At 35.5% G+C, this 19594-nt stretch overlaps 2 protein-coding genes across 2 annotated transcripts; both read right to left on the reverse strand.

The window, feature by feature from the left end:
• Positions 1-271: 271 nt before the first annotated feature.
• On the reverse strand, positions 272-2863 carry LOC143551200 (uncharacterized). The gene is made up of 2 exons (XM_077041680.1): positions 2082-2863; positions 272-908 (listed from the first exon to the last, which is right to left on the reverse strand). Exons 1-2 carry the CDS (start codon positions 2681-2683, stop codon positions 902-904), a joined length of 609 nt encoding a protein of 202 aa, XP_076897795.1. The 5' UTR covers positions 2684-2863; the 3' UTR covers positions 272-901.
• A 4789-nt stretch (positions 2864-7652) lies between these two features.
• Positions 7653-11110, reverse strand: LOC143551201 (soluble inorganic pyrophosphatase 1-like). The gene is made up of 9 exons (XM_077041681.1): positions 11033-11110; positions 9676-9850; positions 9534-9562; positions 9376-9441; positions 9181-9288; positions 9004-9069; positions 8592-8712; positions 8300-8381; positions 7653-7966 (listed from the first exon to the last, which is right to left on the reverse strand). The coding sequence occupies exons 1-9, from the start codon at positions 11078-11080 to the stop codon at positions 7924-7926; spliced, it is 738 nt and encodes a 245-aa protein (XP_076897796.1). The 5' UTR covers positions 11081-11110; the 3' UTR covers positions 7653-7923.
• Between the last annotated feature and the right edge of the window lie 8484 nt (positions 11111-19594).

Raw genomic sequence — 19594 nt, forward strand, 5'->3', positions numbered from 1 at the left:
TTTTCTAACACATTTTCTTGGAGAAAAAAAAACAACTCAAAGCACTCTATATGATAACTTGATAATATGTATGTTCGTAGTTTAATGAATTCAAATGGTGTGCTGGTTACATATTAACTGTTGACTCCATTTCACCAGCAAATATAATAGATCTGTGAAGGTGGCCTGTGACAGTGTGACTCATTTACAGGTTCCGATTAATCGAGGTGGCTGTGCAGATGGTGAATGATAGGGATTCGTAGAGCTGCCACACTTCCTTCATTGATCAGCTTGGGATTCAATAATGCTTTCGTTTTGAAATAAACAAACCACGCTGTTTGTAAAAGACTAAAACTGTCTTTTACACACTTTTAACAGAATTTTATATGTAAGTTAGCATTAAGATTTAAAACCAAAAAATGTTAAAAACTAGTCAACTAAAAGTGTTACTTTTGCCTGAATACAACAAACCAAAAGGGCAAACAGAGACAAGCATACGCGGTCCGGTTCTTGATTCTAGCAGTCGATAACTCAATACCGGAAACGAAGCCAACATCATTTTCCAAAGAATGACAGAGCAATAATCTAAAGATTGCTCGGGTTTAATGTAAGATGAAGAGCCAACTCAAAAGCAAGCCACATACAAACAGCCATTTCAGCAAAATACAAAAGATAACAAATGTTCCATGGTAGATTAACAAAGCTTCCATTCACAACATTGGTGAAAACTGAAAAGATCATTCTTTTGAGCATATATAATGCTTCAAAACTAGCTTATGAACATAAGAACACAATATCATCTGCTTTAAAAAGTATCAAAATCTTTGATTTTTGCACTAAACCTGATGGTCTCCACCTAGACCAGCAAACAACTATAGAAGAAAGGGACTCCTTGTTCAGTTTCTGATACGGACAGGCTTGTCTACGCTCTGCCAAAAGTACAAAAAGTTAGGATTCAACTAACACCGGTGCTATACTGCAGATAAATAACATTAACTTTTTCCATAAATAAGAATATGGCTACAAATAACACCACGGATGACGACATCTTCAAGCGAATATAATATAATTTTTAATGAATCTTATACACCTAAAATGCGTATGTTGTTTATTATACTGAATTAATGAACATACAAATAACCAAATGACATAAATTGGTGGAAACTTTTCCAGCAAAAAAGAGACGAAAACTCTGATAAAAATTGCAACCGTTCCTTTTGTGGTATTTCACATAATTGACAAATCGTCAAAATATATCACTTGAACTATGTAACGCTTAAAATTATGCAATTTCTATAAAATGGACCACTAGGTACTTGTGATCAAGAACTACAATGAGATGAATATACTACTATAAAGAAAACATTGTAAAATTAATGTAGCACTTAACCCAAAACTCGTTTTCTTTTTCTTACAAAAATGGTATTACAACCTCCAAGCATAGAGTTACAATAAAAAAGCAAAACACTAAAACAATATGAATTACTGTAGTCAAGATTCCTACCTAATATACACTAATACATGTATGGTCCTTGTAACTCACTAGACTACAAGCCTACAACCTGAAAGCAATATACTATTCTTCCGTCGGAATAAGTTACAAAAAAATTTGCATCACAATCAAGACCCCTATTTGTTTTCTTTGCATACGTTGGCACTTGTGTACGACTCTTAAAATTTAGCGTGCTTAACAAACGGTAAATACATATAGCAATCTCACATCTATGCTATAAACAGCACTATAACAAACCTTCATATAAACTGAAAAACTTAATATGTACGCATCGTTACAAATAATCCGGTTAATCATGACAAAGAAAACCCGAACACACATTTAAGCATAAAATTCATAAAATCCTAAAAACATTCTTTAACCCAATATGGATAACTATTATTGAAACAGTAATTGCAAAAACCGATAACTTTAAACAAATTGTGAATTTCTAACACCTAAACCAAACCATATAAATCACTATCTTTCGTCCAAATTAACTTGTTTGTAACTTTGTAACATCTAACCTACGGTCCGTTAACTATATAAAGTTTATTATAAACACAAATAAAACAACTTCCATTAAAAGATCAGGGTTCCAAGATCAAACCTCGACGACCCAGCATTCATATTCCGATGAAGTATCCGACCCGTACCCGACTCCTCACTCGCTCCAATCAACTCCTTCAACCCCGAATTCACATTCTTATCTTTCTTATCACCACCATCATCTTTCGCAACCTCCTCCGTCTTAACCGTACCTCTCAACCTCTCAAAATAATTCCCATAAATATACTCCGGGTTATACCCATTCTCATCATCAAACAACATAACATGCCCATGCCACTCCCACACCCGGTACTCCGACCCGGGCTCCATATGATACCCGACACAAATATGGTGCTCCCCGATCGACACCGCCTGGCCCGAATTGGGTTTCAAACTTTCCTCGGTGTTTCCGGCCAGAATTAATTTAATAATCTCTTTTTCGAGCTTGGATTCCTCTTTGGCGAGGTGGGTTTTGTTGGTGATGATGTTGTCGTCATCGTCTGGGTCGTCTTGTTCGGTGTCTGAGATGGTGTCCAGTAGAAGGTCTTCTAGGGTTTGATTGAAGAGTGGTGAGAGGTGTGGTTGAAGTGGGTTTGGTGGCCGTATTTGCAGGCGGCCGAGTAGGGTTTGGAGTAAGAGGTTATCGAAATTTGATGGGTTCATGTTTTGGTTTGTTTGTTAGGGTTTTTGATGGAGAATGAAATGTGTGAGGAAGAAGAGGGTTTATCAGGTTTATGATGAATTGATGAAATAGAATCTTTGAAAATGAATTTGTGAAAGTTTACATTATGCTCCCTGGGTTATTCTTTCATGTGCAATTCTTGGTACGGGATTGTTAAACCGAATAATAAAAAATATGTAAAAACGTTAACCTTGAACGTGTTGCAGATCAATGCGATTTCGGTCGGTGTCGGTGTTACGGAATCAGAACAAAACGTGTCAATGATAAAATACAATAAGTTATCTTATGTAGAATGAAAATAACTGGGACGTTAAAGCTGCGAACTGAAGCGATTTCAGTTGGTATCGACGGTACCGACACTAAATTGTTAGCATATGATAATAAGCAAAAAAAACATACTTTAAGTGTGCGGTATTTAACATCGAAACACAGATAAAAATACATGTGACAACGGAATATTTGTAAATTATGAAAAAGTTTCGGTCATTATAAGGACGTACCATAAAAATTATGAAAGCAAACTTTAGAACAAATAACTAACAAATTAAACATGTAAAAATGAAGATTCGCTCAAATTGAAGGTTCAAAAATATAGTTTTAAAATATTATAATTAGTTGAAAGGAAAAGTAAAATAAATGAAAAAAAAATCCATTTGATAGTGTGAAAATATATATATAAATAACAAATGATAAACTAAATCCTGGGTAATAAACAAATAAAAGACATTAGTGGTTGTAGCCTTGTGTCCTTGTACATGAAATTCAACTAAGAATTTTATGAGGAGAACCAAATCTGTCTTTTAATATATATAAAATTCTGGACTATCTGTAAATGATAGATGGTAGATGTGGAAGAGAAAGGGAGCGGAGGAGACGAAAAAGATGGCAGACAAGGCGAGAACAAAGACCTTATGCTTTATGGTTAGGAAGTACATTTGTGAGTTGAAGACAACTTCTGTAAAAGAGGAAGGTAAGAGAGAGTAATGGTGGCTCGTGTGACAAAAGACAATTGACGTGGAGGTAGTAGTGGATCAAAGTTTGTTTTTTCATTGAGGTTAATTTTGTTGGTGTTCGGACGCCTTTTAATCGATGCCCAAATTTTTGGTCTGGTCAGGTTAGGTCACTTAAACAATGACAACTTGTCGTTGCAATTATAGTAGTAACTAGTAAGAGTGGCCTCCTTTGAGGTAAGCATGACAACAAAACGGTAGCATGTGTAACTGTCGAAACACGAAATGAAATCTGACCTGATCCATGACGATGTTTCCACGGATTTTCGAGATGAACGAACCACGTCTTAATCTTCTTCTTCTGCGGCTGCGCCGGTGACCTGCAATGTTGAAACCTGCAATGGTTTCGGGGGTGTGGAGGCGACTGCTAAGATATCCTGAGGATTTCTTGTTTACAAACACAAAAAGGTGGTGGTGGCTCTTATTGAGCATGACCCCTATGAGGAGACCTCCTTATATAGAGTCTCATGGCCACCATCATGGTACCCTAATGGGCCTAGCCCAGTTAGGGTTACCTCCACAAAACCCCCTCAGCCCAATAACGTTGTATTAGTCCATGTAATAAAATAAGCCAAACATAATAGATCTAGGGTCGTAGAACCGGGTTTTAGTACCATACCCCTACAAGCCCCCCAAGTCCAGTGTTTCTCCTGGGCGCGCAAGCGTCTAGGTGGAGCGCTGGACTTTATAAGGTGTGAGGCGGTTTTTTCCCTTTTCTTTGGCCTTGTCTTTATTGTCTGAGTTTTGGGAGGTTTTTCCCATGATGGTGACAAGCTGTAAAAATAATGAAGCCTGCGCGTGAGGCGACTTACGAGCTATAATAATAGAGCCTGCGCGAGTGGCGACTTACGAGCTAAGAATAATAATGCCTGCGCGCGAGAGGCGACTTACGAGCTAAGAATAATAAAGCCTGCGCGCGAGAGGCGTCTTACGAGCTGAGAATGATATAGCCTGCGCGTGTGGCGCCTTACGAGCTATGAGAATAATAAAGCCTGCGCGCGAGAGGCGTCTTACGAGCTGTAGCATAATAAAGCCTGCGCGTGAGGCGTCTTACGAGCTAAGAATAATAAAGCCTGCGCGGGAGAGGCGTCTTACGAGCTGTGAGAATAATAATGCCTGCGCGCGAGAGGCGACTTACGAGCTAAGAATAATAAAGCCTGCGCGCGAGAGGCGTCTTACGAGCTGTGAGAATAATAATGCCTGCGCGCGAGAGGCGACTTACGAGCTAAGAATAATAAAGCCTGCGCGCGAGAGGCGTCTTATGAGCTTTGAGAATAATAATTGAGCTGGCGCGTGAGGCGACTTACGAGCTGTGAAAGTAATAAAGCTTGCGCGCGAGAGGCGTCTTATGAGCTTTGAGAATAATAATTGAGCTGGCGCGTGAGGCGACTTACGAGCTGTGAAAGTAATAAAGCCTGCGCGCGAGTGGCGTCTTATGAGCTTTGAGAATAATAATTGAGCTGGCGCGTGAGGCGACTTACGAGCTGTGAAAGTAATAAAGCCTGCGCGCGAGAGGCCTCTTATGAGCTTTGAGAATAATAATTGAGCTGGCGCGTGAGGCGACTTACGAGCTGTGAAAGTAATAAAGCCTGCGCGCGAGAGGCGTCTTATGAGCTTTGAGAATAATAATTGAGCTGGCGCGTGAGGCGACTTACGAGCTGTGAAAGTAATAAAGCGTGCGCGCGAGAGGCGTCTTATGAGCTTTGAGAATAATAATTGAGCTGGAGCGTGAGGCGACTTACGAGCTGTGAAAGTAATAAAGCTTGCGCGCGAGAGACGTCTTATGAGCTTTGAGAATAATAATTGAGCTGGCGCGTGAGGCGACTTACGAGCTGTGAAAGTAATAAAGCTTGCGCGCGAGGCGTCTTATGAGCTGTGTGAATAATAAAGCCTGCGCGTGAGGCGACTTACGGGCTGTAAGAATAATAACAGCTTGCGCGCGAGGCGTCTTATGAGCTGTGTGAATAATAAAGCCTGCGCGTGAGGCGACTTACGAGCTGTGAAAGTAATAAAGCTTGCGCGCGAGGCGTCTTATGAGCTGTAATAATAGTGGAGCTTGCGCGTGAGGCGGCTTACGAGCTACTTTATGTCACGCGCCACGTGCAGATGTTGCATGCGCGTGCGCGTAGACTTTGGTTTTGTGTTATGCGCCACGCGCAGATGTTGCGTGCGCGTGCGTGTAGACTGTGATGTGTGAGCATGTGATGCGTAAGCATGTGTAATGTGCGTGAGCATATGTGATGCGTGAGCATATGGTATGAGGATTCCCAACCCTTAAGTTTGGCGCGTAGCCATATGGGATATTATGAGGATTCCCATCCTTGGCGCGTAGCCATATGGGATATTATGAGGATTCTCAACCTTGGCGCGTAGCCATATGGGATATTATGAGGATTCCCAACCTTGAAGTTTGGCGCGTAGCCATATGGGATATTAGGAGGATTCCCAACCTTGGCGCGTAGCCATATGGGATATTAGGAGGATTCCCAACCTTGCAGTTTGCCGCGTAGCCATATGGGATATTAGGAGGATTCCCAACCTTGGCGCGTAGCCATATGGGATATTAGGAGGATTCCCAACCTTGGCGCGTAGCCATATGGGATATTAGGAGGATTCCCAACCTTGAAGTTTGGCGCGTAGCCATATGGGATATTAGGAGGATTCCCAACCTTGAAGTTTGGCGCGTAGCCTAATGCGCGCATGCACGGCGATAGAGTGGTGACTCGTGAGTGCGCGTGCATGGCGGAGGTCTCTTGCGCAAAACCCAGATGGTGGTTTCCGCGGCGGCACATGCACGGCTGCGGAGTGAGAATCCACAGGCGTGTGTACATGGCGGCGGAAGTCTGGTAATTTCTGGATCTGCAATTTTAGAGTCAGATCTGCAACTTTAGACCTAAAATCCAGGTCTGTAATCTAGACCTAGATCTGTAAATCAGATCTGGACAGATCTGAAGCCCGGAGCAGATTTAAAACCATCACAGATCCGGAGATCTGATAATTCGAATCAGGCCGTTTCTTCTTGCCCAGATCTGGAAGCCTCTTTTTAGATCTATGGATCTTTTTGAGCTTTAATAGAACAAAATTTGAAGCCTTTTTCTGTAAACTTCCAGATCTGTGTTTTTCTTGGGAGAGATCTGACAGCCGAGATGAAGATCGAAGGGCAGTTCGTTGCCGTCCCACGGATGGCGCCAATGTCGAAACACGAAATGAAATCTGACCTGATCCATGACGATGTTTCTACGGATTTTCGAGATGAACGAACCACGTCTTGATCTTCTTCTTCTGCGGCTGCGCCGGTGACCTGCAATGTTGAAACCTGCAATGGTTTCGGGGGTGTGGAGGCGACTGCTAAGATATCCTGAGGATTTCTTGTTTACAGACACAAAAAGGTGGTGGTGGCTCTTATTGAGCATGACCCCCATGATAAGGAGGTGGAGACCTCCTTATATAGAGTCTCATGGCCACCATCATGGTACCCTAATGGGCCTAGCCCAGTTAGGGTTACCTCCACAAAACCCCCTCAGCCCAATAACGTTGTATTAGTCCATGTAATAAAATAAGCCAAACATAATAGATCTAGGGTCGTAGAACCGGGTTTTAGTACCATACCCCTACAGTAACCATTTAGAAAAATAATTGAAGTGCTTAATCAATTTCAATATTTATCTAATTATTACTTTTTTTTCCTTCGCTATCAAAAAAATTATATGAGCCCATCATTCAAACCACAAGCTGGCTTGAGCTATAAATGAGTTGAGTTCAAGATCAAGTTTCAACTGAGCAGAAGACCGAGTATAGTTATAATTGCTGGCTTGAGTTGAACCGGCTAGGCTTGTGAACATCCCTACTATACAGACACACCCATCTACAGGCTTCCCAAAAACAGATTGGAACACTTCTTAAATAGAATCGTTTTCATCGTATAAAATCAATATAAAAGACCAGAAAGAGTACTATCATATTTGAAAATGCATAATAATTCTTTCCTTCTACATTGCCAATATATCAAACGAGAAAAATAGAATACGTGTAACAATCCAGCTAGTGTTTGCTGTCGCCTTCGTCGTCATCATCATCATCATCATCATCGTCATATAACAATCATAAAATTACACTACACATGAGTATGTGCAGGTTTGATCAAAATATAGAATTTGCAAAAATAAAAATTATATGAAAACATCTTCAGTTATATATGGACCAGACATCCACTATCTCCTTAAGCTCTCCACAATGTAGTCCGCATAGAGGTCCCTTCAAGATAAACGTCATGGTCAACTCAAGCTGTTAGGAAAATTAGTTGAAAAAAATGATTTTCACAACGCAAATTATTTTTACAGATGAAATGTGTAATTAAAACATTATAGGTTTGCATTCTCAATGATGAGATCTTTGCAACGAGCTACGTGTCCAAAACAGAGCTAAGGTGATTAATGATTACTAATAGATGAAAAGGCAATCCTTGATATCCTAACAAATCATTGGACCGGCCACCTTACCGGGTCATTGATTGGATCGGTTTGAAAAACCATATGTACAAAAAGTGGTATATATGAAGCAAGTGAAGTACTTTGAGAATGTACTTACATGGAATGTTTGACCACCTCAATTGCCTCTGCAGCCGGCAAGAATTCATTGACTGCAACCTCCTTGTTCTCGTTCTTCTTATCTGAATAGTTGTCAACATAAACAAAACTTGAGTCCATTAACATCGTCATTAATCAAACGTAAATAATTTAAAACTTTTAGCTAACTTTACTTTATGGACCCAATTAAGATAAAAAAACAACCTTAATCAGCCCATTCATAAATGTGACCATATAACTGCATCTAAAAATACTATTTGTGAGAATTTAAAAAGTGAGTTTTTAGAGATTACAGTCTTCAAAGAAACGACGAATCTCAGCCAATCGATGTGGTGGGAGCTCTTTGATGTCATTGAAATGTCTATACTCGGGATCATCAGCACATACTGCAATAATCTTATCATCCTTTTCTCCCTGATTTGTCAACCATGTCAGTAAAATTTAATGATAAACACAAAACAAGACAATTTCATATATACCCCAACTCAATCTGAAAAATTAATATAAAATATTCCCATTTTTTTAAATACAAATTTGAATATGACCATCATACCCTTCTCTTTCTCTTTGCACTCCAAACTCTCATAGTCTAAACTCTAATGAAATGTTAAGAAATGGGTACAAATGTCAAAAATTTGTAAATAGGTATATTTGATATTATGAGCTTTTTTGTTGGGTAGACATGATGTTATAGCAAGTTGATACCTGATCAATCATGGGCATGACACCAATTGCTTTTGCACGAAGAAAACAACCTGGCAAGATTGGTTCCTATAATATTAAGTGTATAATAAATCAGCAATATTTCCAATCAATATACAAATTTCACAACTTTCAAACCATACAGTGATAACAAAATAACAAAAGATAAAAATGACACACCTGCATGATAACCAAGACATCAAGTGGGTCATTGTCCTCACAAAGAGTACGTGGTACAAAGCCATAGTTGTGAGGATACACGACAGATGAATATAGGACACGATCCACCTGATAAAAGCACATGTAAGATTATTACATGAACCAGTAGAATCCAACTCATTACACCACTTATCAATTTATCACCATCATAGTTACCTTAATAAGCCCTGTTTTTTTGTCAAGCTCATACTTTACTTTGCTACCCTTGCTAATTTCAATCACCTGCAACAAACAAACAGATTTCATAATAAATCCTTTGTATAAACACACACACACAAATTCTTATATGCAAGTATCTGATTCCGCATTCTTACACAATTGAATATTTTTGGTGCTCCTGGTCCTGCATTGGATCATCATAAAAGTCAGATGTTTAAATGTTATCAGATACCTAAACAGAATTATTTTAGTTTATCGACTAAAAACTTGAATCATTAGATGAAAAGTATGAAATACCTATCTCAAGATCATGCCAAGGATGAGAAGCAGCTGATCTTCTCCTTATGGACGAAAGTATTCTTTCGTTGAGAGGAGGGTGTGAGTGATAATGCGAGTCAGCAGGTTTTTTTGGTGTCTCAATTGATGATGTGTCAGTTGGTAATGTCTCAATTGGTGGTGTCATTGTTGCAGCCTGCACATGTAACACACTTAAAATTTCAATAAAAAATGCTTTTAACCATGTTAAATCATAAATGTCAGTATAATAAAAAAATTAACACCGAAACAAGAAGATTACTCCAGGATGTACAACAAAAAGGAAAACAAATAAAAAGAGATCTATTATAAGGAAAAACAAAGCCAACAAAAAACACTTTTTTGGTGCCATTAAATGATCTAGTAGATCAAGTTGTGCACATGTGCCACATATTACAAATACACAAATTACAAAATAGCATATACACAAACTGCTTCATGTAAAACATTCATAATGACATTGACCTGCTTAGAGGTGGGCAAATAAATCGGTTAACCGAACCGACCCGAAAATCAAACCGAAACTGAACTGGTTTGAAACTGATTATGTAGAAACCGGTTTGGAACCGATTGAAACCGTAGGTTCGGAACCGGTTTGTAATTTTCTCCACCAAAACCGGTTAACCAAACTGAAACCGGCCAAAACCAAGGAAAAACCGGTCAAAACCCGAACCGAAACCGATCAAAACCCTAACCGAAACCTATGGTAGCATGGAAAGAAACCGGTTTTAACCCAAACCGAAACCGATCATAAACTGGTTTTGACTTTTATTGACCAAACCGAACTGGTTTTATCCCAAACCGGTTTTGAGGTTTAAACCGGTTTGTGCACCTCTCATCTGCTATTTCCAAAACTGTTTGCAACTATGATCTATGAATTTTCTAAAAAAAATAATAATTAATGAATTATGTGAACATAATCATAGGTCCTGAATCACATTTTTCACCATTTTCATAAGCTGTTAAATCACTCATTTTAATATCTTCTAGAAAGTTGAAACTAGTAAAAATTCCTTCAAATGTTCCAGATCGCATTAAGGCTAACAATACTATTATCAACATGAATAATGACTTATCTACCAAATTTTAAAACTCGAATCATCAGCAATGCGTGTCGAATCGAGACCTATGGTGATATATCATATATAATCTCTCTGTTTCACTTTCACACATACAGTTAAACTACAGAAACACCAGCATTTGACATCATAAACCGGTAAAAAAAAGCTATTCAAAGCGTGTATAATACGAAGTAACGTATGTGTAAAAATCAAACAACAGCAGCAAATCTATCATATTCGAATTTAAAAATAATTACGAAAGTTAGAAAATCACAAACCTTACTTGATCCGTGAACCTGATGCGGAGAAATTGAACTGCAAATCATGATATTTAACAACGAAATCAATAAGCGTAAGATTAAAGCAAAACATGTGGATACACATACACATACACATACACATACACATACACTCATATAAACGTACGTTATAAGCGGAAGCTTCACGCAGTTGTTGTTCTGTTCCCGCTATCTTCACCTTTCTCAATTTAAAGCAAACACCGGGCCTTTACTTTCCATAACGAATCTCTTCGTTTTCCAAATAACTGTACAAGTATTAGAGATTGAAGTACAAGTTGTAATGCGTTGGGTGGTGTGGAATTAGCTGTTTCTGACCTGGACAAAAAGGTGCCATATGGAATATTAAAAGATGCGGATGAGGATGTCATACGTGATGAGTCACCGTCACGCTGGAGTTCGGTGGTGGGCCTGAGTGGGCCACCGCTATCACCGGCCCGACTAAGATACCGTGACACTTTGACAAACTTGGTTGACGTTTGGTTTGGTGGAAGAAGAAGAAGAAGATATTTGTCTATTTAATAGATTTCCGTTGATTAAGGGGTTTTAAGTTGAATGAAACGCTCGTTTGGAAGATTTATTTTGTTTTTAATCTTCACCATTGTTAGGATATGAATAATAATAAAAATCGTGAATAAAAATGGTTGTCTCACTTGACATTTAATTAAATTATCATTGTGTCACTTGAGGTCTTAAGTACATTACTCTAGCGAGAAAATAAAATAGGAAGCCAAGGATTATAAAACGCACAGCATCAAATGTACCATTAGGCAGTGGAAGAATTATTGTGTACAGTTATCCAGTTTTAAAAATATCTAATGCTATGTTATAGTGGTTTTTTCTGGTTCAAACATGTTTCTAGAGTTTGTGAATAACCGACCAGATTTTTATTTTTCGTTTATTTTCCTATAACTGGACTGGTGACTTTGACGGTTCCCTGTTTGACCAACCAGACCGGTTCCTAAAACACTCCTTTGACCTTTCATCTTAAATGATTCAAATAGGTTGAATTTTGTTTGTATAAAAAAACAAAATCGATAAACCATTTATTAATAAATGAAATAAGGAGTTTTTTTTATCAAAATGGGGTGTAGGGAAAAGTATTTACTAAAATATAGATTTCGAAAACTATTTACAAAAATATGTTTTCTTTAAACAACATTACTTTTCTCACTCATTTTTTTTTTGTAAAAATAATTTTAATTCAAGTAATATAGACGAAAAAAAAGCTGAAAAATAATATATTGTTATAATATATTGTTATTATTATTTAAAAAGTTTTTTCATCACTAATACAACTTTAATAAGATAAAAAAAGTTATTTTGTTATTATTATATATTTATTTTAATTACTTTATCATTGTTTTTTTTAACTTGAAAAATATATTATAAATATTTAAAAGAAATAATAAATTTCATTTTCTTTTTCATATTTATATTATATTATATATAATATATACATTTAAAATTACTTTCATTCGTTAACTTAAAAAAAATTATAAACGCAGTTGCGTTGATTTTTTTTCTCGACAATCCCGTATATATTTTGTTGAAAACAAAGTTGTGTTGAAACTAGAGTGTTTTTTTCTAGTATCGTAAGCTATATGAGTGTCGATACTAACTGGTAATGCGACAAACTAAACCAATTCCAACCGAACTACATTTATATTGGTAACGTTTTTTCGGAGTCGGCACCTGCGTTCGTTTTCTTATGGTTTCCCAGTTGCGTTTATTATTTTGTTGAAACATAATTGTTTTCTAAACAAAATGTTTTTTTTATATTGTAAGTTTTTCGAGTATCAGTATCGTACTAATACAAATGACGAATCGAATTCATTAATCCAATTCAAACTTTAAACACTCTTAATATAAAAAAAAACATTTGAAGAAACAATAAATAAAAACAACAAAGATGATAAAAAAACCCAAAAATAATAATGTTAAAACGTTTCTTTTATATCAGAAACCAATAAATAAAAAAAAGATTTTGAAAAATAGTTTTCAAAAACCAACCTTCAAAGTATTTTGAAGAAAATAGAAAATTAATTAACTTTTTATCCATGTTTTTTAAACAGAAAATATTTATCCAAGATGAGAAAAGATAACTTTATATAAAAAAAACTATTTTGATAAACAGTTTTCAAAAATACTATTTTGGTAAATACTTTTTCCCTACACCTCATTTTAGTTAAAAAAAAAAAAAGCTATGAAATAAGCTAAAAAAAGTTATTGCAAATCAACGTGATTCGCCCATTTTATAATACTAAAGTTAATTATATGAAACCACTCTTAAATAATCTTTTCTTATTGATTCAACCACTTTAAAGATTGTGAAACTTTTAACAAGCTTTGGGCCGGGTTATTCTTCAAAATTTAATTTTTGATGTAATTTTTATAAAAGATCTATTGAAACTTTAATTACAAAAATCATAATCATCTACTAGAACTATTTATTCTAATAATTTGATTAAACGTAGACTTGAATAAATTCATTCAATAGTAAATGGGTTGAAATTGCCATAAATAATTAATCATTTTGAGTTGTCAACTGACTATACTCGCTATATACTTTGTATAGTTCTATGTTTTTTTAATCAACTCTAAACTCAAAACTAATGTAATATGTATTTGTACTTTGTTAATTTTTCATATTACTTTTTGTGATATATAGGTGCAAGTTTGTAAATTATTAATTTGATTTTGTGCAAGTTTTGATGTTTTAATAGCTTTTATTGACTTTGTATTAATACGTGGATGTTCTATATCTTCAGATAAGCATGTATTTTATTTTGTTTTTTGAACGGTAACTTTCACAGTTAAGTTATCTCATTGCGCAAGCATGCCGTGCCCCACCACCCCCACTCAGGCCAACTATGTTGACATGATCGGGATCCTTGCTAGCATCTGAGTTTGGCTTGGCGATCCCGGTAAAACCCAGTTACTCTAGTATCAACATATTGATTTTGCTGATATTTAATGTTTATTTTAGTTATTATCCAAAGGCACACTTTATATACATAATTTAACTTCTTACTTGACACGTTCTAATTTTTGTTATCATCACAATCTAACTTTGGGTTGCTTTAGGATAACTTGTGTTAAGGCCCAACGAGCCAAAACCGTAAAACGAAACTGGAACCAAATTGTTAGTAATAGTTCGGCTTGATTCTGTTTCAATATTTAACGATTCGGTTTTAGTTTTTTAAACTGAAAGTAAATTATTTAGTAATGGTGTCTACTAAACAACTCATAATCGAATATAGTTACTAACACATAAGTTAATGCATTTGACCGAGTTCGCCTCTATATCTAACACTGGTGAACCACAATAAATATAACCAAACCAACAATTTGAGTTGCATTATTGTGACACCTTTGAGTAAAATATGAAGTAACAATGGAAGATTGTTTATACAAAAACATATTGTGATTGCGAATTATTAATAGGCAAAACAATTTTAGTTTTTACATGAGAAGTTACAAATGGTGTTAGGGACTTCACTTTGTCAATGTTTAGAGAGATCTCATATCGTAATTGTATTTAACTTTGACCATTAAGTGAAATACAGTCAACAAATTGATCATATATTGTTAATATAATTACAATTAAATTAAAATTACAGAAATTACATAACTAAGATTACAGAAATATGTTACAAATAGATAAAAACTTCTTTTTACACTACATTTATGATTGTATTAGTAGGTATTCATTGTTTATCAAAAATCAAAATCTTTAGTTCATGTCTGTTTGTAGCACTTAATAAAGTAACATATAGGTCTCCTTATAACTTTTGATATAGTCATATATAGTTGTCCATGTAATAAAAAAGTTCTCCAAGTACATACCAACTCTAGATAAATGATAATATATATCCATGATACTAATAAAAAAAAATAACTCATACATATAGAATATCATAGCTTTAAATCAATTAATATGATATCATTTGAGATAATATGCTCATGTTTATCCAAAAAAAAACATGATTATCTCAAAAATCATATACATGAACTTTGATGATATAATCATCCTTAGAATCTTTACAATTTTAAATTGATTGATCATGATAAATTTGTTGTCATTCATATTATGTGTGAAAAATTTTAATTGACTTTATATTTTACAACTAAAACTTGTATAATTAAGCAACATAAAAATCGAAAATTTAAATATAACAAAATGATTTGTTTATTTTATATGAATGTAATTGCCAGGAAAATGAAAAATACATACTAACATTAAAACCATGTTCAAATAATAGTGATTACTCAGAGTTAGAAGAATATTAGCAGATTTAAAGTTGCATAAAAAGAAGATAGTGATCCTAATCTATATTCGTTGAAAGTAGGGCTGTTACTTTTACCCGTAACATGAAACCCAACCCAAGAAAACCCGTAACTAAACCCAAACTAACCCGACCTGAGAAACTCGAACCCAAGAAAATACTAACACGAAGCTGGACCGAAGTAATTCAGGTTGGTTCTTGGGTCCGAATTCTAAGTTTCAGGTCAACCCGAAAACTTTTACTTTTAAAATCATATGTATTTTTAGGTATATAAAGGCTAAGCCTTAGCCGCTTTCTTTATCAGGATTTAGTCTAAGTCGATTGTTCTCATTCCACATATTATGATTTATGAATCGAATGTCTATTATTTATTATTTTGAATATATATAAACCATAATAAACACTTTAATTAGCACTTCAAAGTTCACTAAACGTCTATTGTCAATCCATATGGAGAATACTTATCATATGTAGTAATGGAATTAGTTGGAATAAACCTATAAATTTAATGTCATATATTGAAATGACTTAAAAGATAAAGACCATATATGAAAATTGGTTGAAAAAAAGGCGAGGAGGGCTATGGGATTGACAAGTAGCAAAAATGGTAGGCTTTTATTATGATAGATAGATGACTACAAAATTGACTATGAAATATGTCGGTACCTTAACGAACCAACCCCCTATCAACGAAATCCCCCTTATGTCCCTGTCGCGAAGCGCAAACTCTTCCGCTATAAACGGTTCATATAGGCATGGATTTGGTTCCTGTCACAATGTGTTATTTTTAAAATGTATTGACATGATTCGGTTATAATAGTTCATTTTAAAAAAGGTATCAATTTGGTTCTGGTTAAAAAGATCATTAATTTAAAACAAGGTATTAATTTGGTTCATGTCAAAACATACCATTTTATAATGGCATCACTTTTATTTGGGTCATTTTAAAAATGTACCAACTTGGTTATGATAAAAGCGGTTCCTTTAAAATTAGGAAAATTTAAATGGGTATCGATGTGCTTTGGGTAACCATGTTTTATTTTAAAAGATATAGTTTTGGTTTGATCAAAACCTATCATTTTAAAAAGGTATCAGTTGATCCCAACAAAAACAGTTAATTCAAAATAGAGTCATTTTAGAAAGGTAGCAAAGAATATTTTGCATCCATATACTTAGCTATTAGTTGTTAATTTGTTTTCAAGATTTAGTATTTTCTTTTTTAAAATATTCATCCATATACTTAGCTATTAGTTGTTAATTTGTTTTCAAGATTTAGTATTTTCTTTTTTAAATTAATGTTATCTTTTTTTAACAATTTCAGTATTTTAACAAACATTTTGTTTGATTGGGTGTGAAATGTCTAAATTACCCTGTCAAGAATGAGAAGTAGAACAATCTTGTGTCATATTATCGAGACAAAAAACATCTATACGAGCAGGCACGAATTCATGAGAGATGGTATACCTGATGTAGAAAGCGTGATTAGGTTCAATGTTGTGGGAGGCATTGCTTTACCTGATGTAGAAAACGTGATGAGGTTTGATACGAGCACACACAAATTCACAAGAGATGGCATACATGATGTAAATGATTTCTTTTAATTATGGTAAAAAAAGTCATTTGAATAAATTTTAAAAAAATGTAATGAGTTTAATATTTGTAGGGTGATTATAAACATGGATGTAAAACTTGATTTTGTCTTCCCAACAATTACGGAGTATATACTTTGTTTCCTTTTTATACAACTTGTAGGTGGTGACTTTAAGCTTTATAAAAAGATGACCTCAAAATAGAGGGCATGCCAACAAATCATACATTCGACTTGTTTTGGTAAAAATGAATTATATACATCTAGAAAATATTAAGTGCTTAATTTTGAAAAAGAGCATGTGTTAGTTTTGTATTTAGAAAAATCTGGTTTGACAGGAAAAGTCAAAATCAATCTCCAAAAAATGTCGAATACATTTTGTTGGTATAGTAAACGTCGATACCATAACGAACTAAACTGTTGCCAACCAGTCCTAGCTGCATCCTAGTGGTAACGCGCAGGCTCTCTCACTATTATTCGATAACTTGAAACTTGCAAATGAATGAATGATCCTAGATACAACAATCATCTTACGGATAAATACTGTAACATCACGGGAATTTTGAGCCAAAAAAAATGTCAAGTTTCAAAAGTAAAGGGACCAATTCTGCCAAATTCCAAACTTGAGGGACTGAAATGTAAATTCTGATTTCCTGACCCATCGCGCTACGCGATAGATCAGAAGAGAGCCCTATCGCGATGGGGTGTCTGACACAAAGTGACGTGTGCCACGTGGCACACGGTGGCAACAGTTGTCGCCACTTGTCACCACGTGGCAACACGTTCGCCACGTGGCGCGACGCCTGCCACGTGTCGCCACGTGGCAGGTCTACACTGTTAAATGTACGTGGCAGGTCTACACAGTCGTTATGGGAAGAAAGAGGGCGATTTTTAGAGGTTTTTCGCCTCCAAAATCACCATTAAATCAATGTTCAATTGTTCTACATCATAAATTGAAGATCCAATGACTACCATGAGTAGCTAAAACCACCACGAATCATCCACGGGTGTAGAGTTAGCATGAATTCGGTACCTTTAATAGTGTTAATGCTTGAACAATGTTTTATGTAACTATTTGATGATGTACATGGACTTGATGTTTAGTATTGTTGATTCAATCATTCGGTTGCAGGTTAATGAACATCGTTGAATCATTGACGATTGTTTGACATCTACAGTAAAACTTGTCTATGCGGAGTATAATATCGTGTCGTAATACTGTATTACAAACAACAGTTTGTTGATTTGTGAAGGAAAATCTATGGTAGTCTCGATTAATAGACGGTTGTTAACGTCATTGGTTAGGATGTTTTAGAAAACCTAATCATAAGAAGTTGTTTGTTAACATGATCACCCCTGAATGATTACTAACTTGAACCCGGGTGTGTTTTCGTTACAGCTAATTGATACAAATCTTTGATATTGTTTCGTGTTACTTTATTTTATTAATACAAGCTTGTTACTTTCAAACCAATTACAAATTGCTAGTGTGGTCAACACTCCAAACATAACTTTTGTAAAAAAAATTAATAATTAGTTAATCATAACATTAACCGCAGACTTTCGTTGTTTGACACGCTACTTGCCATATCAAATTAAGGTGAATAGGAAACACAAGACTTCTACTATTTTTTTCGGTACCTTCGACACTGATCACACACCAAAATTACAAGCTCGTTATGCCAAGCCAAGGTTAACATTCATTTTCTTGACATTCGATAAAATAGTTTTCAAGAGACGGTTTAATCAACCAAATATGTTTTAACTTAGTTTTATGCTAATTCTTTTATAGTTGAATGTTTTTGGGTAAAAACACACACTTAAACGGGAACTCCCGGGCATGGTTTAGAGCAACCGTAACAGTGCAATCAAAGACGCACACATATGCCTCATAATGGGCAACTAATGGTGAAGCCATATGCGTTGCATTACAAGAGTTTGTTCATGGCCAGTGACGGAACCAAAACTCTAGAGCCGGGAGCCATAATAGAGACACGTCTGTTAGTGTATAAAAATATATTTTAATGATGTAATAAATAGAAAGAATATTAAAAGAATGATACAGTTAAAAATCCTGATAAAACTAAACAAAAATAAACGAAAAAAGTAAAAAAAATATATTTAAAAAGTGAGTCCTACTCTCTTAGGGGGTGTTTGGTAGAGGGAATTGAGGGGTGAGAAATGGAATTGGAAAGAATTCTCTTGTTTGTTTATGAAAGAAAGAGGTGAGAAATGGAAATAAACCATTTTCATTTCTCTGATTTTGTTTCTCTAAAAAAAGCGGAGAATTGGATTTCTAGAGTTTCATTTCTCAGCCTCACTCTCTCACGCCTCTCCCTGCTGTTCGATCTACAGCAGCAAACTCACGCCTCTCCCTGCTGTTCGATCGACTTGCAGCCTCTAATCACCCACAAATCATCTCCAATCCAAGAACCGAGTTTGTATTCCCGATCCTTGCTTCGATTCCAACGATCCTAGGTATGAAACTTTCATTTTTTCGACTTTCTTATGCTCGACCAGACCTAAACCTCGATCCAAACTCAGCTGCTGATGTCGATTGTTATCGTGTGATGTTTGTATGTTGTTGGTAATCGATTTAGATATGTTAGATTTCAATGGTTTATGTTTAATTCGACTCTTGATGAAATCTTTGATGTCTAGGTTGGG

The sequence above is a fragment of the Bidens hawaiensis genome, unplaced genomic scaffold (assembly GCF_021521415.1).
Source record: "Bidens hawaiensis isolate Kalapana, Puna unplaced genomic scaffold, B.hawaiensis_p1.1 tig00016274_1, whole genome shotgun sequence".
NCBI lineage: Eukaryota > Viridiplantae > Streptophyta > Magnoliopsida > Asterales > Asteraceae > Bidens > Bidens hawaiensis.

Coding starts and splice junctions, on each gene's coding strand:
- LOC143551200 (XM_077041680.1), bottom strand. CDS start 2,683: ATGAACCCATCAAATTTCGATAACCTCTTACTCCAAACCCTACTCGGC.
- LOC143551201 (XM_077041681.1), bottom strand. CDS start 11,080: ATGATTTGCAGTTCAATTTCTCCGCATCAGGTTCACGGATCAAGTAAG. Junction 9,442..9,533: donor CACCAAAAATATTCAATTGT/GTAAGAATGCGG, acceptor TGTTTGTTGCAG/GTGATTGAAATTAGCAAGGG. Junction 8,713..9,003: donor TCATGCCCATGATTGATCAG/GTATCAACTTGC, acceptor TTGACAAATCAG/GGAGAAAAGGATGATAAGAT.